This window comes from Maniola jurtina, chromosome 17, assembly GCF_905333055.1.
Source record: "Maniola jurtina chromosome 17, ilManJurt1.1, whole genome shotgun sequence".
NCBI classification, from domain to species: Eukaryota; Metazoa; Arthropoda; class Insecta; order Lepidoptera; family Nymphalidae; genus Maniola; species Maniola jurtina.
The window spans coordinates 7913348-7939358 of NC_060045.1; the positions used below are offsets into that span (position 1 = coordinate 7913348).

Sequence of the window (26011 nt, forward strand, 5' to 3'; positions counted from 1 at the left end):
TTAGATTAGGTTTGGCTATAGGATAGTTTGTTTATATGTGCGGATATACACACAAACAAATTTTACCTCTTTACAGCATAAATAGGTATTAGTTAAGAATAAATAATTGCTTTGCAATTAGGCATTGTAAGGTCTACATCTGAGGATGCTCCGGTGTCGGGGCGAAACGTGAGTCGAGTGGTTTTGGAATCTGTGTGGTGCTGCGTGGTGGTATATATTACAGATTTGTCTGGATTAGCGGATTATAGCAAATTAAGCGTTTGATTCCTTGAGTTTAAACCTAACTAAACAAAGATTGATAAATAATTTATCAACTTAAATCAATAAATAAACGCTTCGTCAGCTCAAAGCCAAATATTATTAAGTTCATGGAGACTGTCTCAAACGAGGCGAGTGACTTGGACTTGACAGCTCGGTCAGTACTTGCCGACACCCGTAGCTTTACACATAGCTTTTATTACTTAAAGCATAAGGTTCAGAATATATCTATAAGGTTTTCTGAAAGCCGCACCAGACTAACAGGCCACACACGTAATGTGATTCAACAAGCTAACTTAGCAGACATTCTAGTTTTGCTGAGATATTAGAAAACTTTAATGAATAATATTATGTAGCTCAGTAGGGAAATAAAAACTTTACAGCGCAGTTTGCTTTGGAATAAAAAGTATACCTACTACAGGATATTTAATTAATTGGCCTTTGCCGGTATGCTGTCTCCACTCCAGAACACATCTCCAGATCACATCTCCAGAACACAACTCCAGAACACATAGTCGTCGGTTCTGCCACAGACATGACCTGCCCATTGCCACTTCAGCCTGCTAATCCTTTGATCTATGTCGGTCACTTTTGTTCTTCTTCGTTCCTCGTTCCGGATTTTAGCCCTGAGAGTAATATCCAACACAGCTTGTTCCACAGTGCACTGAGCGACTTTTAGTTTGTGGAAGAGGCCCACTGCCAGTGTTCACGTTTCCGCTTCATACGTCATAGGACACACTCGTTGAAGACCTTAGTCTTTCAGTATCACAAGTAGCTAAAACTCAGTAAGTTTGTTACGTTAGTCAGTCAGTGATTCATGAAATTTCCAGACGTTATAAAATATCAATAAATTAATTGGTATTTACGATTTCCTAGGCATTTAAACAGACCACCAAACGTAAACAAATACGTTTAACTTCTTTTCCAGGATTTTTTTAATTTTACAGCCAAGCATTTGGGAAACTGGCAAACATAAAAAAGTGCTAATGTAAAAGTGTAATCTATATTTTACGTAGGTAAACGGAAACGCCATATATTTAATTAATAATTAAACCAGGTAGGTACGAAGCGAAATATTAAATGATTTTTTCACTTAATTATATTAAGTATGAAAGTAAAAATACCTATTATGTGCTTGGAAACTTGTCCGTTATTAGGTAGGTGTACCTACTAGGCATACTAGGCATTTTTTAGGCATTTCTATAAAATTCTTCTTCGTCTAGACTCACTGGCCTGAAAACATAGATATGTACCCTGAAAACTCAATAGGCAGTCGAAGTTTTGGCTTTGGACTAAGCACTCTGGACATTCCCGAGGATTGCCTAGGCCAGTCGTAATGTGCCAGTATTTTGGCTTTGGACTACATCATTCATAATATTGTATTACACAACAAATCTTCACATTAAACAGTGCAATTTAAAGCATCTCATATTTCGTAATCGAAACTCCAAATATTTTTGCATGTGTAATTACATGCTTTAATAGGTTTGCTTGGAGAGTAATTATTAATCATTAAGTATTTCGGTGGTCCGAATTTCTCAAGTAGGTAAATTAATTTTGCGGCTTGATAGGCCAATTAGGTAATTGTTTTATTGTTATGAAGGCCGAAATTCAATGATTACCAGATAATGAAAGATACTCGTGGCCGTTACAATTTTTTTCATTTGGGAAGAAAGTATAAGTACAGCGATTCTTTTTAAGGCTTTACGATTCTTTTTTGATAACATAAATAAATATTTGTAATAAATCTTTATTAATTTTTCAAAACAGTGATTACAAACTTTAGTGTGAGGCCCTGCCTCCCGATGAAGTGAAAACTGATAACGTTTATAATTTTACTTTCTTTATTTTTGGAACAGTTACGGGAACCTTGCTAATTGAAACCTTGAAAACGTTTTATTATGCTGTAAATTAATTATTACTATAAAGATAATTTATTATTATTTAATACAAATTGGAGAGAGTTCAGACCATTAATAAGGTATTGTGAAACACAATAAACAAATAGGTACACAATACACAATTATTAGCTAAATTACTCAGTCATTAAATTAATAAATAAATGTTATATAGTTTATTTGTAAAGATGCTTGTATTTTTTTGCAAAGGAGTGTATTATCAAATGTATTCTGTATGTTTGGTTAATTGTAATCACAGTCTTTCTTCCCGGGTATGCTTGCGTTAGGGCACAATTTATTGCAGCCATCGTCTTAATTGCGACTTATGACATTGCATTTCTGCGTCGGGCTTCAAAAATAAGGAGATGGAATTTTATTGCGTTAAAATAATATAGTGAACACGCATGCAGTCTCACAGGAGTTATTTAACGTCTGAGATATTAATTACTGTCTCGGAATGAATTCGGCGCGGCATTCAAAATGAGTAATTACAAATCCAACAGAAACTGCTCTAAATTTAAGATAATACCGTTTAACAAGATTTCGTGTCTTACACATGTCGGGTTCCGTAAATCGTGATAACAAGATTTTATGTTTGTACCTACATTTATAAATTCAAAATTCTTTTTCTCAGGCAGTTTTTAATTAAAATAAATAAAAGTAGAGTAGGTAGGTATGTTTAACTTTAAAAGTTAATTGAGAACTTTAACGGGTAGAAATTCAAGTACCATGGACAATCACTATGACGATTCAAAAAGGGATTCTTAAGTTAGGTATATGCTTACGCTGCTTAACCGGTTGACCCTACCGTAGTATAATTACAAAGGGAACCCGCAGAACCACCCAAATGAGCTTGCTCTTAAGCTAATGATTGGAGATGAAAATAGACTGACTCAAAAGGAAAAATAATGATATCAGAATAGTAAAGAATAGATGTCCCCAATGGAGAACACGCTCAACATGAGAAACATCATTAAATACATATGCTTCAAGCATCCCAATGTCTCTCAGTCTTTGAACTAAATAGGTAATTGCCCTGCTCGCAACCCATTGAGTTACATCGGTTACTCTGGTTCTCCTACGGATCTCCTCATTTCTTATTTTATTGCGTAGAGAAATCCAAGCATAGCTCTCTACACCGCCCGCTCTGACTCTGAGCTTTCTAATGAGGCCCATAGTTAGCGACCATATCTCGGATCCATATTGTCATCACTGGCAACACACACTGTTTAAAGACTGGTCTTCAAGCACTTAGGAAGTTTAGACAAGAAGACATCTCGAAGCTTTCTGAACGCTGTCCACCCTTGTTAGATTTGGCGGCTAACCTCTTTCTTGGTAGTCTATACTTAGGTAGAAATAAACTTCGCTTCTGTACAATGCAAATGTTCTGGGTGCTGACGTGTCGAAATTCCCAATCACAATGTAATTTGCGGTCAGAGCAAAGAGTCAGGTAATGATTGGTTGGACTGATCAGCATTATAGGCTTGCACCGGCATTTTCAATTACGTACCCCGTACATGGGCCGTGTGACGCGATCATACTAATTTTCTGTAACTCTAAGTATCCCTTAGCAGAGGTGAAACATGAATTTCCATAATAAGTTAAGCTAAGGACTGCTTTTATTAAAAAAAACTTGTTCACGTTCAATGTTTCAACATCAAAGACATGCAAAGTGTAAATCCATACTAATATCATATATGCGAAATTGTGTCTATACTTCTGTCTGTCTATTAGTTTCTCACGCCCCATCTGCAGGTCAATTCTGGAAAACCTGTATCATTCATTATTACAATCGCAATTGTTGTGATCGGCTGAATTTATGGTAGGTACTTGTTGCAACAATGCATTGTAGCCAATAGCGAGCGAGCGTCAACAAATCAGAGGTGATGATCGTGACATTGGAGTTGTCATTCTGCCGCAATCGAGCTTCCATTTAACCGATTTTGACATTTAATACATAGATAAATGTGCCCCGGGAACGGAATTAGGCTATTTTATGGCCCGGAAAGTAGGAGAGTCTCCAAGAGATTAAAAATTTAATTTGTGGGCACGATCCACTTGATATATTGCATCCTGGAAATAGTATAGGCTACTTTTTATCCCGGAAAATTAAAGAGTTTCCACGGGATTCCACCTTAATCCACGCGGACGAAGTCGCAGGCATAATGTAGATAAGAATTAAGTCTGTGCACCTTGCTGTATTTTACTTTACAAACGTAAAAAATAACCTCTGCGAAATAATGCGTGGAATCTTGTTATGGTGTTTCTGTCACTATAAAATGTTACGATAATTACCTAAATGCTATCTAAATGCTATTAATTAATTAAACACACTACCGATAATGGTTAAGAATTTAAGGTCGCTAGACACGATCGTATTGTAGACCCATTGAATTATTTCATGGACTATCTAAGTGAGAGATTTTTCCTATTTACCTAATTTCTATTTCTATTTCCTAATACCTATTTCTTGAAAATTATACTTACAAAACTACAAGAAAATGTTAGAAGAAATGGTACTTAGTAGGTACGTACTCGTATATATCTGTGCAATTGCCCTAAGTCCTATGGGATTTTAAAACCTATATCGACGTGATCGAAGTCTTTGGCATCATCTATTTGATACAGAGATGCTTGCATCTCAGAGACGCATGTAGGCTATTTATATAAATATTACGAGCCTAAGAAAATTAGATGAAAAAAATAATTTTGCTATAATAAGTAGTATAGTTTATAACAGTCCAACGTCTATATCTTTTATTTAAAGAATTTATTTGCTGTATTTTGTATAACTAATTTTACTAAATCAATGGAAAGTTAAAGGGACCCAAAAGAGGGTAAATAAAATACGAGATAACACAACAAGTAATAATATGCCAAATAACTCTGTTTTACGAATTTTCAAAACAAAAATATGATAAAACTTCATAAATTGAACACTTAACTGCACACATTGTTCCGAATTTAAAATGTGTTGCGTTCATCGATGTATTGCGTTACATAATGACTTCATTTGTGTTATTTTGTATATTGCTTGGTGTCACGAGATGTACATTTTATGGTGCACCTACCCTTTAATCTTGGATCTTAACGATCGACGGAATAATTGGTTAGCAAATTCGTTGACACCAGTGCATGCTGACATTTAATTTCGTTTTTTTTTTTATATTATTGACAGCTGGTTTGTACTTAATCATTGTTTCACCGTAATTACAGTTCACGACAGTTATTTAACTTCTAACAAAATTCCGAGGCTTTGACGTCAATGGCAGGCGTCAAATGTTAGTACATTTTGACGCAGGTGGCCCTAATGTAGCCCTATTTTTTTCTATGATTTTACGTCACCATAGCCTAATATTTGACATAATCGATTCAGAATCTCGATAGCTCAACGGTTGAGGAGCGGACTGAATTCCGTAAGGTCGACGGTTCAAACCACGTTCAAACCCAACCGTTGCTCTATTGTCGTACCCCCTCCTGGCAGAAGCTTTACGCTTAATTGGAGGGGAAAGGGACTGGATATGCGACATGTAAGCAGAAGCAATGCAAGCAACAGCGCATGAGTTTACGCATAATATGAATTTCTATTAAAGTGGCGTGTGTTGCGTGTGTATCCCAAAAGAGGGAGAGGATCCAAGAGAGTGTGTGTGTTATTGTGCGTACTACAGGGTTTTAATTTATGGTTTTTTTTTTTTTCTTAAAATTGGTCTTTTAAAATTAAAAATTCGCGTGTGTGCGTTTGTGTGTGAGTGTGTATTGTGTATGAGTGTGTGTTTTTGTGTGAACACGTGTGTGTTTTGATGCATGTGCTATAACCAGCAAACATGAGGCATCCGCACAGGCATACATCTGGACCGTGCCGACTTAACGCTCGCGTTGAACGCAAGTTGAAAGCGCACCAGTAGTTAGACCTGATAGCTGTATGATGAAGTAGTAGTAATTGATGTAGTCTAAAGCTAGAGTATATCTAGCCGTTGTAAAGAGGTTGTAAAGAAATATGGATATTATGGATATATGTACCTGTGAACTTATTACTTGCTCGTAATATTTTAATTAATAGCATGTCATGAGCAGAATAAGTATATCGAACACAAATATAATTTTTGTTCAATTGACGAAGTAGGTAGTCAGTCGATCAATGCCCTTTCATTTCGACTGATTAACGTCAATCGCAATTTAAATAATATGTCGATCGATATTAATCATTTGTCAGTATTGCTAGATAAGAATTCTTGTACTCATTTTCACTCCGTCCACTTAAATAGCAGTAGTAATTTTATTATTTGACCACATATCATTTAGTGACATATAGTCAAAGCGTGGTAAATAAGGATTTAACTAAGCCGGTGACATCTGTAAACGATTCATTAAATATCCTTTAGGTTTTCGATCCAAAAATATAGTCCTCAATCGAATCGATCGTTTAATTCGCTTGTGGCATTGCAAGTTAAATGTTAAAAGAAAATAAGTTAAAAATCGGTCAGAGGCGAGTCGGACTCAGACACGAAGGGTTCCGTACCATGGCAGATGAAATAACACTTTTAAATTTTCATGGCGGCCATTTTTTTATGGTTGTTATCATAGCGGCAGTAGAAATACAAACTGTTAATATTTCAATTTACCTACTATGGTGCATAAGACACAGCTCCCTGATAGACAGATGGACGGACGAACGGACAGACGGACGGACAGCGGAGTCTTAGTAATAGAGTCCCGATGGCGCCCTTCGGGTGGGGATTGGGGAACTGTAAAAAGTAGTAAAATATTTACAAAATATCAAAAGAATTGTAGGTCAATCGTGAGTCGTGTGTCCAATAACCTTAACATGTTCCTACCTAAGTGAGAACAAAAATCCAAACAGCTGCTACCCAATCCATCATAATCAGTCAGAGTATTTGTATTTATATCCACCTACAATGATTGATGGTTGAAATAGACTGTGGCTTATAAGGCTGTTAAAATAAACAGGTTTTACTTTCATATTATTACGCATTTTTATACCTACTATGTAGATTGTGCCCGCGACTTCATCAAGTGATGTTTTCAAAATCCCACGGGAACCATAGATTTTTACAGGATAAAAAGTAGCCTATGTGTTAATCCAAGGTAAACTCTACCTCCATTCCAAAATTTAGCCTGATCCGTCCAGTAGTTTGAGCTGTAGGTTGATAGATCAGTCAGTCAATTGTCTTGTCCTTATTATACTCGTATTTAGACTTGATGAATTAAACAGTCTTAAGCTTAATACCATTTAAGTTTTACTTATCAAACTACAACCTATCAAGTTCAAAGTTTTAATTCACTATAGGTAAGCGCGTGACCACAATCACACCTGATGGAAAGTGAAGTGGCCTAAAATGGAACGCGTTTACCTGGAAGATGCCTATTCACTATTGTTTTAAAGAGACCCGGATTGTAAGTAGTAGGAAACTTATACACTTAACTAAATCAAATGAAAAATTAAAAACGTATCGGCAGTTATGATTAACTTAACATTTAAGATAGAATAAGAAAATCGATAGATAAGTTAAAAACCCACAATAAAAACCTTTTAGTGACACTCTTAGCTATAAACATTACTAATGAAGTACTAAACGCCATACTAATATCCTACTAAAATGATATCATGCCAGATGTCCTTCCTCCACAGCCGGCCACTTGAACAATAAAATGATTTCTCGAATAGCTCTCTTGAATCTCTTGACATACATTTTGTAAAACGGAATTAGTTTCAGCTATCAACAACAAAATGAGACTGGAATAAAAAATATCTTTGTCATATTTCTGAAATTCATCACAGAATTTAATGACGAATCATTTACCAAAATCGGTTGAGCCGTTGAGAAGTTAGAAACTGACATACTCATATACAGGTCAAAACACATCCCCTCCTTTGGGGGTGCGCCGCAGTCGGATAAAAATACGGTATAAGGGAGAGCCTCTTCAATATGGTAATAAATTGTATTGTAACAAGAAAAAGTTAAAATTCGCAAGTCGTATGATAAAGGCCAAATTGGAAAACGTGATTTCACTCATTGCCATCTTTGGGATTCGACAAGTGAACTGCGCACCTGTATTTCAACTCGGAGTGTACGAATTTATTTGTTTTGCGTGCTGCCTCTCGTTTCGCCTACTTAAGCTAGAGTTATGGCACACGCTTCCTTTTAAAACGACTTCAAACCGTGGTGGATTTACTGACATAATAAAACAATTGGAAGTCAGTGGCTGACGACAGAAGCGAAAATTTAAAACATGAAACAACATATTTTTAAGATGAATCAAGATCAAGATTTTTAAGGAATTTTCAAATAACTTTAATAACTAAAATTTCGTAATATTTTGTAAATTAAAACCATTAAAATTAGGCCGCAATTACACCTGTAAGTTTTACTCACGTAATTAGCTTACATGATTGACTTACAACAAATTTATTTATTTAAAACACTCTTATAAGACGTGTCATTTACCTTACTAAAGTTGTCAATTAATTACGTAAGCTTACGAGCATTATTAATATTATCATGTCGGTGACGCGACCTTCATTTTTTCCCATCCCAAAATCGCCCAACGCGCCTAAGGGGTTTTCACTAAAAAAAATCATTTCAGTGTAATGTTAAGAATTTAAATCTTGAATTAAATATGAATCAAAACTTGCATCTGATCCAACGAAGATTTTTTTTAAATACAGTATTAATAAAAAAGACTTTGAAACATAAATTAGCTATTATAGCGTTTGAAGTTACAACAGATAAAGAAATGTATTATTAAATTAATGAATATTATATAATGAACGAGCTATTTTTGGCGTTTGATACAATCATCGTGATTATCAAAAGCAATAACGATTACGATCTTTGATCATAATATATACCTATCAGAGATATATACGTAACATTTATCTTATCTGCCCCCTGTTAAGTAATTTATTTTAATAAATAAAGCAGCATGAACATGAATTTATTCTGCATGTACGAAGCAGCGGCATATAATATTTACATTTAGTTTATGTCTTACTCATATTCCAAGTAAAACTCCAGATACTTTATGACTTGTGTAACTCTCCCTGGTGACAATAAATAAGATTTATTTTGCATATTGATATTTTAAGTATATCTACTATACCTACTATCCTACGATCAAATGTACTAGATACATACAGACTGAGCTTTATCATGAATATGATTTATTCCAATGATATCACATACCAAATCACGGTTTTATCTTATTTCAATCTAATCTGTCACGCATGACACAGAAATACATTAAGTAAGCCGTTTGCTCGATTCTCTATCGTAGTTTTATTTACGCCTAAATAAATATACTAATCATCTTTAACAATTTTTGTAACGTTCACAACGATAGGAATTAAAATAACACTTGTATTTTGTTTCATTTATATACGTGCATGTTTATGCATATGTGTTTGATCTCATCTGATAAAGAATATTAATGTTATCGCGCAACTTGAAACAGTTAGATATCTAATTGACAGTTATAAAATTGTAGACATTGCCGAATTAGGTATATGACTATGTAACAAGACTAACCACGGAAATGTAACGCTTAAGGCTGAATACTGAAAGACATTTTAGAGCTTCTTTACTACTGTGACCATTTTTTTCGACGATTGCTATATTGTGCTCCTTCACCTTTCCACTATCGTACCGCAAGGCATGGTCAAACTCTGCACCCGTAGTCAAAATTCCATGGACACGTACTAAGCGATTTATCTCCTCTTTTCTCATTATATGAAACGCTCTTCTGGTATCATTTTCCCCTTCAGTTTTAATATAGGTATCTTCAAGTTTCAAGAGTGAAGGAATCTTCTGGACCAGAGCATTCTACCTTAGGCTGCATCATTACTTGCCAGCAGGTCAGATTGTAGCCAAGCGCTAGTCTATAAATTAAAAAACCTTGTTAAAATGAGCGTACTGACAATATCTATTCAATGAAGTTCCCAGTATTCGGCCGTTAATCATTTAGAAGTAAAAATGATTAAGAGACAAAGGTAGGAGGAACACCTTGTAAACCATAATCTACTTTGGACGCGATAGTAATACCAACTGAAGCAAACAGACCTCGTGATACTGATGCAAATGTCGAACAATTAGTACTTCTTTTGAAGTCAGCCTCGCAGATAAGGTGGTACTGCCTTTCACGCTTAAAACTTTTAATTGGGCGCGGTGGTATGTAGTTGTACATGATAATTAGACAAGTGGTACTCTGGTTACTCATTAATAGGCTCATTTAAAGAACTTTCGTACGATAAACGATTTACAAATTACAGATCTTTAATACTTACACTGAACTTTGTCCTGGAACTCAACTGTCAATTAAAAAACCACTAGTACTTACGCTCGAAACAATTTTAACGTAAATGTTAATATTAAAAATTAATTTAAATGCAAAATGACAAATCGTACATGAGTTCGTTATTGTAAATTAAGAATTATTTTTAATTAAGACACCGGATGTAGTCAATCAGATTATGAAAATTGATATGAGTGAAATTTAAGAAGCTGATAAAATTAAACCAAAAATAATATCGACTATGTATTTGGATGAATTTAGCGTGAAATGAAATATATCCAATATTTATCAATCCAAACAATATACTTATCTTGTATAATCATAAAATCACAATAATGTATATTAATTTCTTCTTCCACAATAATCTCTAAGTATACAAACATGTATAGACTGTCAATAAAATTTTCTATTGCAGTATTATGTGTTTCGACTGACCATCTTTGGATCCTTGCTCGCTATTACCCTAAATTTCTGTAACCGTAACAGTACTAAACATGCTACTGTATATAAAATCTAGCGCTATTAGGCAAATAAATAGCTTCATAAATTACACGAACTATTTTAGGTACCTACACTTATTATGTGTTTTAGTCTAGAATAGAACAGAAGTTCACGTAGGTACTAAAGCTCTAAAGACACCACGCGGTCTCCACCGAAATTTCGCGGACTCATGCGACGCAATTCGCTTCTACGTCTCTAATACGCACTGTTAGAATATCCAGCTTCCCTTTTGCCCACTAATTTCAGTATTGGGACCGTATAAGAAGAGTGAATAGGAATCTTCTAGGCAGGCGCTCTACCTTAGACTGCATCATCTTCTATTTGGTATCAAGTCAAGTGTCTATTTATTAAAAAAAAGCATATGCCTATATTGTTTGCGTTGCGTGTACAAGGAATAACGCGGATGGTTTAAAGTTTGATTGCAATATCTGTCACAATGCGTCTACGATGTCGTGAAATAAAAAGAAACTTTAAATTGAGAAAATTTAATGAATTTATCGATGCAATAAAGATGCAAAGACCCCAATTTAGATTGACATTAAAGATAACAGTCATGAGACATTTTAAATTAAAGTAAAAGTCAATATGAAGTCAATATGGTAGCTAAATAATCAAACTTTTCTGTACCCTTTAAATAATATAATTTGTATCTTTGTTTATTGTAATAATATATTTTTGTTTGGGGATATACTACATACAAATAATAATTGAATAGATGATACCTGAGAATACGTCGGCGTGGATTTGAGTTTTTCATAATCCTGTGGAAAATCTTAGATTTTCCGGGTAAAAATAACCTATGTCGGTCTCCAATTCCACGTTACTTCCACATTAATATTCATGTGAAAATCATGTCGATCCGTTTTTTTAACTTCTAATACGTCGTGATTGAATCAACAAATAAACACACATCGGCATGATCATACAGATATTTTTTTTGAGAAAATCATTGAGTTCCCGACACAAAAGATTCTCATCAAAATGTGAACCTTTATAATTTATTATAATCAATTATGTACTTGATTTAACCTTCGCATAGAGGAAACAAAATTATTTACAAATGAAGTAAAATCTCAAAGTTTCTATTATGGTCCCAATTACAATAAAAAAAAACAGCTTCTAGTACGCTCACAGCATACGGGTAAGATGTCGTAACGATAAGGCCAATCCGGGAGGCTATCTCAATACCTTGAACCGCCGTTTTTGACAATACTTTTAAACTACTAACAAATGCTAATAAGATGCCAAGGGAGTTTATCTAGATCGTTTAGTACAGGTAATCTTATAGCTCGGGAAAATTGTAAAGTCACGAAGTGTGTAATTATGTAAATCAATAACAGAGACAACTTAAGAACCAATAAATTGAGTCGGTTAAATTACATTACTTATAAAGTATAACTTTATTTTACCCGACCACAAACTAGTAGATTGAAATAATTATTACTTTATCGAAGAAAATAATGCTGTGCAGAACTATAGTAAAGCATATAACAGACAACGTTGAAAACATACGGATACTCGATTATTAACATTTCATCACCAGAGAACTACATTATGATGCTAAATTCATATTATTAGAATTTCATTAGAATCGAAGGTGAATAACTATAATTTCAATAGTGACCATCTAGGCCTCTTGCCAAATAAGATTCATTTTCTTCATTTGTGACATTATTGGGTCATTGGTTTACAGTACAATCTTTTATTCATCGTCCATACTAAAAATAACCAGTTGTTGATCCATTTTTAACCCTGAAATAAGAACACTTGCTACTTGAATGCCTTACACTGTATACATTGTTGCATTAATAATAGGAACCCTAGAAATAGGAAAATATTTAACGAATGTACTTGAAAGACATAAAATAAATAATATCCAAGTTAAACCAAAAATACACAGGTTTTTGAACTCTAGAACTTAAAGTTATTCGAACAAGTGCGTAATAATGTAAAACAGTTGTTTCATCTAAAAATGACAATGGCAATGTATAAGACGTATGTCGTTATAAATTGCTTTCCAAATTCATATGCATTAAAGCCCTCAAATATCACATTAGGCAAGCCCATAAATTTAGATAAGGCTATATAAACACTGTACCTATTGCCAAAACTCTCCCGTATCAACCATTGCGCATACTAATGACTATTTTAAAATTCAGGGTGTCATTCAGGTTTTTATCACTTTTGGGGCAATGACGAATAAAAAAGTATTGTGTAGTGAATATTAATTAATAGGTAACCACTGACTGATACGTTTCAATAGCAAACATAGCATAATTGGCCAATTTGGACAATAAAACCAATACTGCTTGGGAATTTAAATAATACTATCAATCACAGTTTATCACTAGTCTGTGACATGGTTTTGTAAAAACTCACGCTCTTGTTTGTTGTTTTGAAAGTTGAACACATCCATTATTGATTTGGAGTAACGTAGAGTATGCGAATGATTCCATGTACATAAGGTACTCGAAAGAATAAGTTTATATAATGTGTTCAACCGTACTAAAGTAGTTATAAGCTATTTGAACGATTTCATAGATTGTACAGCAATGTGTCTCATAAAGGTTGTTCAGGTTTTGCAAACAAAACCTTTCCGGATAGCAATTTTATATAAAAAAAAATTGATATTGCTATTCTTTGTCTTTTTTTCAGGCAAAAAGTTTATATTGTAAATTAGATCACGATGTAGGAAGTAACAGGTCAACATAGGTTGGTAAATATTAAGGACAACATGAATGTTGCGAAAAAACTAAGTGTCCTAAACAGGGTCAAGTATAGTCACCTTCTTATTTTGTAAAATGTAAGACGGTCAAGTTTTGTAGTGTAAGGATTATTACAGGTAATATTTTTGGACCTAGTTTCGTTAATGCAAAAAATTATAATAAAGCCTATATATAGAACTAAGATCAAATAAAGTGACTATCAGATTTTGAAACAAACCACAAAACTACTCTTCATTCATAAAACGTTGAACTAATCATCATCATATTATTACATACTAGGGGATGCCCGCGGCTTCGCCCGCGTGGATTTTTTAAAATCCCGTAGGAACTCTTTGATTTTCCGGGATAAAAAGTAGCCTTTGTCCTTCCCCGGGATGTATCCCAAGTCTGTACCTTTCATTAAAATCGGTTCAGCGGTTGGGCCGTGAAAACGTAGCCGACAGACAAACAGACAGACAGACGGACAGACAGACAGACACATTTTCGCACTTATAATATTAGTATGGATTTGCTTCGGATAACAGTAAAATAATTCTCATTTTGCAAGCGATTACAAATAATGTAGTTAAATTGGCAGGAACAATTCCATGAAGTTTCAGAATTCGAGGAACAAGGGTAATTAATTAGTGGATGACAAAACTGAACAAATTGATGATGGCTTCTTGGAAATTATCGGACATCGGTATTCTAACGTACCAATACAGGAACAAACAGAGGGAAACGAGAACATCCTCTTAATCCCTTACTCACCTCAACCAAAAATTTTTAGACATACCTGCTAGACGTGTAAGCTAAGGTGGTATTATGTATAATTATGTTTATTGCAGAATATTCTAGTTCAGTGACTTATCAGGTTTTTATTGTAAGATTGTATCACAGAAACACTAATATTTTTGGTTTATTTTCGTATTGATCCGTTCCGTATGTGTTTTAGTTTTATTGAGATCGTTGCAGTATATTATTTTCATTCTATTTTCGTACATAATACATCAGGTAACTTAATATAGTGACAAGCAGTGATTATATTTATAATAACTAGTTACATATTAACAAAATTGTAAACGCAGTTTGGTGTCTATTTGTTTAAGTATTTCATTTTTACGTATTTTATTTGTCCCCGTTAAGGAAAAGGAGGGTAATAAACACTAAGTGCCAAGTTTGTTTAAAAATGCACCACTTCGCACCCTATAAGACGCCCATAACTTTCGAGTCGGCAACCTTAAAGAGACCGTTAAACACATCGCTGGCTCTTGTTTTTATGGTTCAATTAAACCTTCAGAGGTAACAAAAAATGATAATCTGAGAATTATTTAATACACGCGGTGAAGCATAAACCTCAATTTTGTAAGTTTTGTAAAAGCTATCTCATAATTTAAGGATAACATAAAAATTATGAAATAATGTAACATAACAGAAAGTACGTAATCTTTGTATCAAATAAAATACTTTCCGCATAAAATATTAAACAGTACTAACCTAATCGCAGCTTATTTCGTTAATACAATACTGATTGTTAATGACCAACTTTTACAAGTCATAGATACAGTAAAATATGGCATCGGAACTTATGGTATTGTCGATAATAATATTGACTTTTTTAATAGAGGACTTTTTTATATTTGGTTCGTTCGCAGTTTCTAGCTTGTTAAAATATATTCTGAAATAGCTCTAATTTTGTCTTATGGGCAATCTGGCAAAATTGTAGTAAATGTTTTATAGGATATTGGACTGTGAAACTAAATAAACATATCACAACGATAAACGCAGGCCAGATCACCTGTGGTTAAAGCGATACATACGTCCGATACATTTAAATGGAACTTTCACGTCTAACAAGTGCATATTTTCTGCTAACGAAGCCAAAGCAAAGTAATTTAACCACTTATTCTATACTTAGTATCTCAAGAAAATTCTCTTACTTGTACGGGTTATAAGTGAAGATCTCGTTTAGAGATATTTATTTTTGTATAAGTACGCCTTTCTTAACGATATTATTCTTTATTTTGTTTGAATCCAGAAAAATATATATCTACCTGTGGGCTGTGAACTCATTCAACTATATCAGGGAATTGGAACATAATAGGTAATTTGATTTTATGCACTAAATCCATATTCATAGAACTGGAAACTCTGTATCTAATATAATATGTTTAGATCACCTAGAGAAATCTTATGTTGAAATTCCTTTGAAAGATCAGTCTTCAAATACTAATTTTTCAATAACTGTATGTTATTCTACTGTTAGCGATACACATGTACAACATGACGTTGGCCTTGTTTTGATTGCTTGTAATTTATAAAAGGACTGTTGCACTTAAATAATGATGAATAGCCACTATCATTGTATATTTAAACGACTTATTAGATCGATATAGGTATTGTACTGATGGGTATGATCTAGACGTCTGACAGGCTGTACTCTGTACTCATGATAAGATTATGTGTATTCATGAAACTATTTTGCAATAGGAAAATTTATATTATTTTGTATATTGCACAAATTTCATAAATCATGATGTTTATTTGATTTTGGACAGTCTTCTAGGATTTATTTTTAAAAATATACAACAGCAAAAATATACAACGCCTTCTATAGCATGGTGGGTAAAAATAGAAAACAAATACATAATATATATGTAAATAGTATAAAACGAATAAATATAAACAAATAATATTGATAAATGGTTAAAAGTTATTTTTTACAACAAAGTTATAACAATTTAGTTTCTAGATTTGCCACTTTTTTATTTTCATTTTCATTCATTTTCATTTTCACCTACCTACCTAAATAGTCGTTCATAATTATGTGCACACGACTATAATAATATTACGAATCGACAATAAATGTTTTAATGTGTCATAAAGTTAATGGTTACTTTATAATATATTGCAATTTTATGGATTATTCAATGTTTTATATATAAAATTAAGTGACAAAAAATCCGGATACTTAATGGATTCATTAAGTCAGGCAACTATTATATTTATTTTAAGACCAAAATAATTTTTTGACAAAGATTTGTGTAGAAACAACAAAAAATCAATATACAACGTATTTGGTATGAGTTTTTATTAAAAAAACTAGCGACCCGCCCCCGCTTTGCACGGGGCAATTTACTAATGAAGTAAATAAGAAATGTATTGAGATTTTCATACAAAAATACCACCTTCGATTTTTGCGGTGGATTTCCACATAACACTATCACACTAATATTATGAAGGCGAAAGTTTGTGTGTGTGTGTGTGTGTGTATGTTTGTTACTCCTTCACGCAAAAACTACAAGACGGATTTGGCTGAAATTTGGAATGAAGATAGATAATATCCTGGATTAGCACATAGGCTGCTGGAATAAACCCAGAAAATCAAAGAGTTCCCACGGGATTTCGAAAAACCAAAATCCATGCGGACGAAGTCGCGGGCATTAGCTAGTAATATTATAAACCTTGTCCTGACAATTACGACAGCGAAAAAAATGTCCAAATCTGTCAAGCCGTCTTCTCAAGTGATCTTTCATACATGCATACATGTGGCAATTGATTTTTATTTATAGATATTTTTATTAATGACTTGCTGATCCGCCTCTTTTTTCACCTAGAGGGAGGGTCCTTCCAACAGATAGACAGCTGATGACATCAAACGAGTCGCAGGGAGCGCTGGATTCAGGCGGTACAAGACCTTGGCCTGTGGAAATCCCTACAAGAGACCTCCGCCTCAGTACTGCTCGGGTAGAATTTCTGAAATTCTTTCGTTGGGGATGTACCTAGTGTTGAGACTATATATTATAAATTCTTGAATTCAGACACCGAAGCGGAAGCAAAAGTTAAGGTTGACCTCTCTATGTTTTTTAAAAGATTGATCACTTTTGGAACCTCAATCTTTGTGGTTAAAAACCAGTTCAAGATTAGTTGTTTGAACTTGAGACAGCACGTCACGGTTATTTACTTAAAAAATACTTCTGTATGAATGGCAGTGTAAATGACACAAATCATTTTCATGTTTTGGAAGTCACGATTTCAGCTACCAACATCACTGATTCTGTTTAGTTTTCTGATTATTTGCAAATTATGAGATATTCGAACTTTTCAGAACATTTAATATATTTAATATCGTAGGTATGTAATGGAAATATAGATATTAAGAGTGTTTTTTTTTTATTAGAACTGTATTATCCATAGACGTCGGGATGCCATTCCAACTCCTAAGGTACCTACTGGAATAGCGACTTCGAACTGGAAGGTGCAGTGTTAGAAGATCCTCGACTAGGTGGACAGACGACATCAAACAAGTCGCAGGGTTAGTTTAGTTAGTTAGTTGCTGGATTCGTGAGGCGCAAGATCGAAGTGGAAATCCCTACAAGACCTATATATCCAGCTATCTGTCTATTGGCGATGATGATGATGACGATTTGAAAAATCTGATGAAAAGAATTTCTAGGTATACTTATACTTAGATATCCTTACTTGTGTGTTATATGTAATTGTTATATATGATATCTAATTACGAGTAAATCGTTACAAGAGAACATAAAAATATCATTATAGTGTCTATATTAAAGTTGTGTAAAGTTAATTAAATATGATAAAATCCTCCCGGTTTCGCAATTTTTGATAAGTATTTAAAAATGATGATTTTCCTTGAAGTGTAGGGAAACAACACTATCATAAAAATTATAAAAATATGATAAAATCGATGGTTCTCCGAGGATAAAACCAAATTATTTATGTATTGAGTGAACCAGTGGCATACTCGTATTGAAAGGATAATATAGAAGGTAAGTGTTCTCACGAAGAAGTAATCAAGGGGAACAAGATGACGGTTTTATTGATATACCTAAGGATAACGATGATACATACGAAAATTACGGCGAACCCAACATTCATCAAACTAACATTAGAGCTGCTATGCGTCGATTGTTAAACGCAGGGCCGTCTCGTAAGTAACAATACCGACGTGATAAAACTGTTTTTGATGTCATAACTTTTGTTTTTCAAATTAAAAAAAAAAAGTATTATTCAAAATTACAAAAAAAAAAAAAAAACAATATTCACACATAAAATTGTTGACCCCAGCTGAAACCACGTGAATTTTAATATTGTATTGACTCGGATAGCTAATAGCTAGCATAAAAAATTTAATTATTTTTATTTTATACCAATTTTCATATGGTTGAGTATAACAAACATACTGAGGAAACAAAATTTTCAGATCTCTATCCATGTTTGTAGACTTTAGGGCTTCGTGATATATCGGTAATATTAGGTATATTATGTTATTTTAAAAAAGAAGAACGTTACAAGAACAGAATACTTAGAACAACGACACTTGAGTTAGGTTTGTAGAGCGTTAACTCTACTACTCTTGCGCGTTTTGTATTTTCTGTCTTCTTCATCACTGAGCGCGAATGTTATATACGCCATGTAAAATTAATTTCTATATATTACTAACTTTGGTTAAGGCAAATAGAAGATATTAACGGCTGTTATATAGAAATCTGTTTAAGATAATTATGTTATAAATAAAATGCCTTTTTGTTAATTAATGGAACAGTAATTAAATCATAGTAAAACCGCTTCTTAAGGCTATTAAAGCGAGTTTTCTTTTCATTTCCTGCAGTATTAATACGTCTTGATATGATAAACATTTATTATTTGACATTGGCTATATTGCCAATTAAAGATCGCCATTTATGATTTCTAATATCATAGCAAAGGCATATCTGCAGCAACGATATTATTTCTATTAAAATACTGTAAAATCAGAAACTTAGGAGGTTCAATTTCAAAACACGTATCTCTAAGTTATCTATGAAAAAGGTTTTTTTTATTCAGTTCCAAGTTAGACCTTGACTGCAATTTCACCTGACGATAAGTGATGATACAGCCTAAGATAGAAGCGGGCTAACCTGGAAGGGGTATGGCAATTTTCATTAATCCCATACATCTTTGGTTTCTACACGGCATCGTACCGAAACGCTAATTCTCTTGGCGGCACAGTTGTCGGTAGTTTACACGGTTATTTGGTGGTATGCTAGGTATACCCATACCTATGCATATAGGTATGGTTCTTTGAAATGAAACTTAAAAAAAAAAGAATATTAGCCATTTTAACCATGACTAACATTCCCCTTTCCCCTCCAACTAAGCGTAAAGCTTGTGCTCGGAGTGGGTACGACAATAGTGCAACGGGTGGTGTTTGAACCGCCGACCTTTCGGGGTTCAGTCCATTCGTGTAACCGTTGAGCTATGAGCGTTCAAGTTGAAGCCTCAGCTTAAACTTGAACTTGAAACTTTTTAATGAAACTTTGAACTTATTAATGTGTTACACGAACTAATCATACAGCAAAATATTGAGTATTGAATGATAACCAGATAACCATCATTCAATACTGCAAAGATATTGTATGCACATTGTGAAAACAATTGAAGTCAATAACCACTTACGATTGTGTAGCGATAAGAAAGAAATTGTACTTACGTTTCGCTTTTGTCGTAGATCGGGAACGTCTGATGCGCCAGATCCTGAAGCGACGAGCTCGTCTGCGGTTCGGCAGAGATACCCTGAGCCCGCTGCTTCCTGGGACCTCTGGATCCCCTCGCATATTGCTGGTACGGGAATACGCTCTGCAACTTGTCCAGCTGCGAGCGCAACTCCAGCATCTCCTGGTCGCGCTGCTTCAAAAGCGCTTCCAGCTCCCGTATCCGCTCTATGAGCGGCTGCATGTCGCTCGTCACAGTCGCATTAGCAACACAATTTTCGTCTGAATTCATCGCGCTAGGAGTCCCCATTATACCATTTAACTCCTCTCGATACGTCTCGTCTAACGCACGTCTATCACCGTTGACAGTGGGCGCCACGGTAAGCGCTCCTCCTCCAGTATGCACTACGGCCCTCGGCTCATCGTCACCAGCTGCTCGCTGTGACGATCCGAAGCAGAGGGTATCGAAACAGACGCGCATTCACTCGGCTACCGAGCACTGCACAGAATCACTAGGGATTACTATCGCACTTGGGTTAATAAGGTCCACGTTTGAACACTGGCTGGTGTAACGGTTTACAGTCACTTGGCTTGCACAGAGGGAGCTGCAGCCTGCAGGATGCGTGTGTGAATGCGAGTCGTGCGGCGCGAGCGCGGACGGACGGTGTAGTGATACGCCGTCCTACTCGCCGCGTTTAGCCCCGCGTGCCTCGGTGACGCCCTGCAAATAATATTTTTCTCATTACACTATCATCTATTTATCAAAATAAACATTGGTATATTTGTGACGCATTTTTTTTATCTAATGGAAGCATTTATTATATTATCTCATCGTATTACCTGTCGTAAAGTGGGTAATTAGTGTAAAATCTGTATTCGAATTACCTGTGTGTTATCATATGTGTTTGATAGGGTTTAAAAATATTATAGCAAGATTAGCTGTTTTCCGTGTCTCTACCCGTGTACTCTAAATTAAGTATAAAACATCTAATAATGATGAAATTTTCCATACCATAAGAGTTTCAAATGTTATCCAAAACTTGATTGTCATGCATGTATGATGAATCTCTATCTAGTATGAGTCGGTTTTCCTGAAACTTTTATATGATCAAACTATACTTGAGATAACCTTTAACATTCAAGATAAGTTTAAGAAAACAGCAGTTTTGTCTGCTTAGGTAGGTATGTACCTTCAAATTCTGGGTGCTTCATGATATTATGTAGTCTGACCTTTCAATGTGTTGTTGTTAATAAACAAAGGCCTAGCACATTTTTATAAACATTTTAATAATTTACGATAAGACATTTACGCAAAAAAATGTGTACTTAATCTATAAGCAAAATAATTATTTGATTAGACTGTTCTCTGATTATGTTATTAATCATAATATCAGTCTACACAAACTAAATATAGCATTCAGCTGGTTTGATAAGGCGCTCTAATTTTTCACCATTCGTCATTACTGTGTGAACCCTCATACATAGTAAGGTAATGACGAATGGTAAAAAATTAGGGCAATTTTTTTTTTAAACACCGACAGAACTTCTTTACAGCTAAATATTTTATTCAAAACACTTTCACATTTTATAAAATGGTTATAATGATATTATTCTATCGATCGCTTCTCTGTCAATCATTTTCTCCTTTTGTACCTATTTCAAATTTTAATTTTCAATAGCGATATGAGCTCTTTATTTTGATTTTTCATTTCATTTTATTTAAAAAGCTATATTTAAATTAAAAGACATATTTCGTCGTATTTCTGAAGTGATTTGGAACAGATAAGGCTGCAATTACTTTATCAACTGTGAAAGGGATATCAAGCTTATTTGTATGGCAATAGGTGCTGTTGATCACCTGATTGAGAGGTAGATACCACACTGGCCACATGATGCTGGCTATCTAATCTTATAATCCTCAGAATTGACACAACACAAGGTACTATCAGATAGTATTTTATTACGTCGGAGTAAAGCTTGAAAGGGATTCTGGGTTAAATATTCATATTCAAGGATATTTTTCTGTCTGGTGGGAGTTTTCGGCCGTGGCTAATCACCACTCTAGTGGCAAAACCATGCCATTAGCGTTTTGGTTTTAGAAACTGATTATAGGGGTATGGGTCCAATGCCATAACCCTTCCAAGTTACCCCAAGTTAGTTTAAAAAAAACTATGTAACAGCATTGTAAAGTCTAAATCTCCTGAGGATGCTCCGGTGTCGGGGCGAAACGTGCGTCGAGAGTAGTGGAAAAGTCTTGTGTGGTGGTGCATGTGAGTGGTGGTGGCAGTGCTTGCTTGGGAACTTGGCTTTATTGCTTGGTTGGGGAGGGAAGCGGTGCTTAGCTTGTAACTGCATGTTTGACCATACAGATTTATTCTGTTGGCGGATTATAGCAAAATAATTTTGCTATAATCCGAACTTGCTAAACATGCTAAACATGAACTTCCGCAAAGTAACGCCTGATTCTATCCAATAAATTAGTAAACCTGTATCATATTAGCCAACAGGACATAAAATTATGTTTTTTTTAATAATATAATTATTTTTAGTTTATTTCGTAGTCTTAAGCATCTTTACATAATAAAATACTTAGTAATATTTAAATTAATTGTTATACTCCACAAAATGCTAATATGGCTTATTTTATTGTCTCGTTTACATTTAAAAATATAAAATATCCATACTTAGTGCCCGCGACTTCGTTCATGCGGATTTTAAAAATCCCGTAAGAGCCTTTTAACTTTCTGGAATAAAAAGTTGCCTATGTGTTAATCCGGGGTTGTATGTCTATTCTAAGTAGTTATTGCGTCAAAGAGTAACAAACGTACAAACATAAACACAAACTTTCACCTAGTGTCCCTGTCTGCTAGATTTTCATGGTCCATCCGATTTTGACGAAAGGTACTTACAGAGGTAAGTAGTTGCATTCCGGAGACGGACATAGGCTACTTTTATCCCCGAAAAATTAAGTAGTTCTAAAGAAAAAGTAGCTCTAAAAAACCTAAATTCACATAGACGAAGTCGCGGGCATCATTTGGTAATGCTATAAAAGAGTACTAAGTAGGTAGGTACGCTTGCACCGACGATCTTATTATTTATTAGTCATTCAATAACGACATCCAAATCGTTGCATTAATTAGCCTTAACGATATTAAATCATACTGGCACGTGCTGACAAATTTTCCATTGAAAATGTTAGACCTTTAAATTCACTAAACAACCTGTCCATAAGATGTACGAGTATGTTACGTAGCGAAAGCGATACTATGCGACTAAAATAATTTAGTATATAACTATCATTGATAATATTACATTATGAATGATAGTTACTAAATCATTTTTTAAAAGCATTTTGATTTGACTATAATTTGTACATAATATATCTAGTATATCGTTTATATTGGTTAGTTGGGTATATATTATTAGCTAAGTGCAATGTATTTGTTTGAATATAATAAATAACTTTATAAAAAAGTCTTTATCCGGGTAAGTGTCCTGCAAGTCCTATTTTTTAGTACCTTCGATATATCTCACGATCAATCGATTTTAAAACAGGAAATATTAGAATCTTATTTAGATGAATAAGACTACAAATAACTTGCAAATTTTCCCTCTTTATAATATTAGTCTAGATTTTCTTTCGCAAACGATTTGATTAATATATGTATTATATCCATACTAATATTATAAATGTGAAAGTGTGTATGTCTGTCAGATTGTCTGTCTGTCTATCTGTATTTTCCCGACCCAACCGCTGAACCGATTTTAATGTAATTTGGTACACACTTGGGATACGTCCCGGGGAAGGACGTAGGCTACTTTTTATCCCGGAAAATCAAAGAGTTCCTACGGGATTTAACAAAAACCGAAATCCACGCGGGCGAAGCCGCTCTTGTTCAGAAATAAATTATAAGATTGTAATGGTAGTAATTTACCTATTATCCTGTCAATTATACTCTTCGCATAGCGTTGTCAGTGGATCTCTATCATTATAATGACGATACCGGCGACAGATGTCAAATGATGAATGCTATTGATCCATTTATAACCGTACATCCGTGCTACATGTTACGAATCTTTGACTTATAACGGCCGGTTCACACATGTCTCCGTTTTACTGTTCCGTTTTATCGTGTACGTTTTTTTTTCGTCGATGGCGTATGTAGTTGTATGAGCGACTTCACACATGGCACAGTATTCTGTATACAGTAAACAATATCGTTCCGTAAAAAAATTACATTCCGTTTTGTCATCGAATACTGGACGACGGAACAGTAAAAATATACGGTAAGGTATAATATATTATATTGATCGCGAAAAAGTAGCTATAAGATCAAGAAAATCACAATTACTTTTATCACAAGTGTAAATTTAAAATTTATAACACCCCCAACTACAAGGTTACAGTAACTAGAAAAGAGCTGATATCTTTCAAACGGCTGAACGAATTTTCTTGGATTATAGCTAAGAACACTCTCGATCAAGCCACCTTTCAAACAAAAAAAAAAACTAAATTAAAATCGGTTCATTAGTTTAGGAGCTACGATGCCACAGACAGATACACAGATACTCAGATACACAGATACACACGTCAAACTTATAACACCCCTCTTTTTGGGTCGGGGGTTAAAAATAGGCTCGCTTTTAAAATTTTTAAAAATTATATCGGTATCAACGTATACTTTCAAAAATTATATGAAACAGATTAAATTAAAATAATATGTTAATTAATTACCTAATTACTATTATGTAACATGAATATAGAAATTGAAAGCCCCATCAGGTTTTGCTATTTTAATATCATATCCAAAATTATTTTTGACATTCAATATAACGAGAATAAAATGTATACCTAAACATAAATTAATATTCATGATTATCTTAGTAGTTTTATTTGCGTAATTTATGTATTTTATCTATAAATAAATAAATTTGAGAAAAAGTTACTACTACTTTATCATGTAGGTACATTTTGTGTTGAATTAAAAAGCAAAGATAATATTTAAAATTCAATATACGTGTAATTATAATATAATACGTGGTTTGCAAAACAAAAATTAAAAAAGCAATGCCACGATAATTATTATTTGTAAATGAAAAAATACTACATATTTTGAGTGAAATATGTTTAATTGAAGGTAATATTAAATTGAAAAATGCTTTTAGATGGTAAATTCTTAAAAACCACAATCCTAGGTATTTACTATAGGTACATATTTCTTGTTTAATCTTAGTTAGTCTGGTTACTAATCTACATGGAGCGTCGAAATTGTAGTGTACGAATGAATCCACACGAATCAAAGCTTACGCAATACTTGTAAATGTAACTTATTAGTTGGTGACAGGCGTACACCACGCGCTAAATAGTTACTCAGGTGTGTATAAATTATTATTTTTGCTTTTGATTTATTGATAAACTAACGCCAATGTAAAATTTAGCTTAGCAATAAACTACAATCAACTATTTTAAAGACCGAATATTATCAAAGGCCCCCAAGTTTCACATTGAACAGTTTCCAATTTCTCAGTGTTTTCCTCTTAATTAATTTAGATTGGTCGATCAAGTAAAAGAGCCTTATAGATCAGGCGCCAATAAAGCGACTCCATGAAAAGTTTTGAAAATGGAATTTGGTTTAGAGATACCTACTTTGCGCCCCGGAGACGGGCATATGGTAGGTACCTATACTACTTGTAATCCCGGAAAATCGAAAAGCTTTCTCGTTATTTTTAAAAATCGTGGATGAGATCGCGAGCATCAGACACCTAGTTGAATAAACGGGGCCTTATATGATAACATGAATCGTACAAAAAGTTACAGAAACGAAAAGCCTCAATAGCTCAA

General features: G+C 34.1%; 1 protein-coding gene across 2 annotated transcripts in view; it reads right to left on the reverse strand.

The window, feature by feature from the left end:
• The window catches only part of LOC123873603 (cGMP-dependent protein kinase, isozyme 2 forms cD4/T1/T3A/T3B), a 160068-nt gene that overhangs the window by 77401 nt on the left and 56656 nt on the right, over positions 1–26011 (reverse strand). For both annotated transcript variants that reach the window (XM_045918491.1, XM_045918492.1), the window contains exon 2: positions 20169–20890. In XM_045918491.1, the coding sequence (XP_045774447.1) occupies positions 20169–20650 (482 nt within the window). In that variant the 5' untranslated portion in view covers positions 20651–20890. The remainder of the gene's footprint in view (positions 1–20168; positions 20891–26011) is intronic.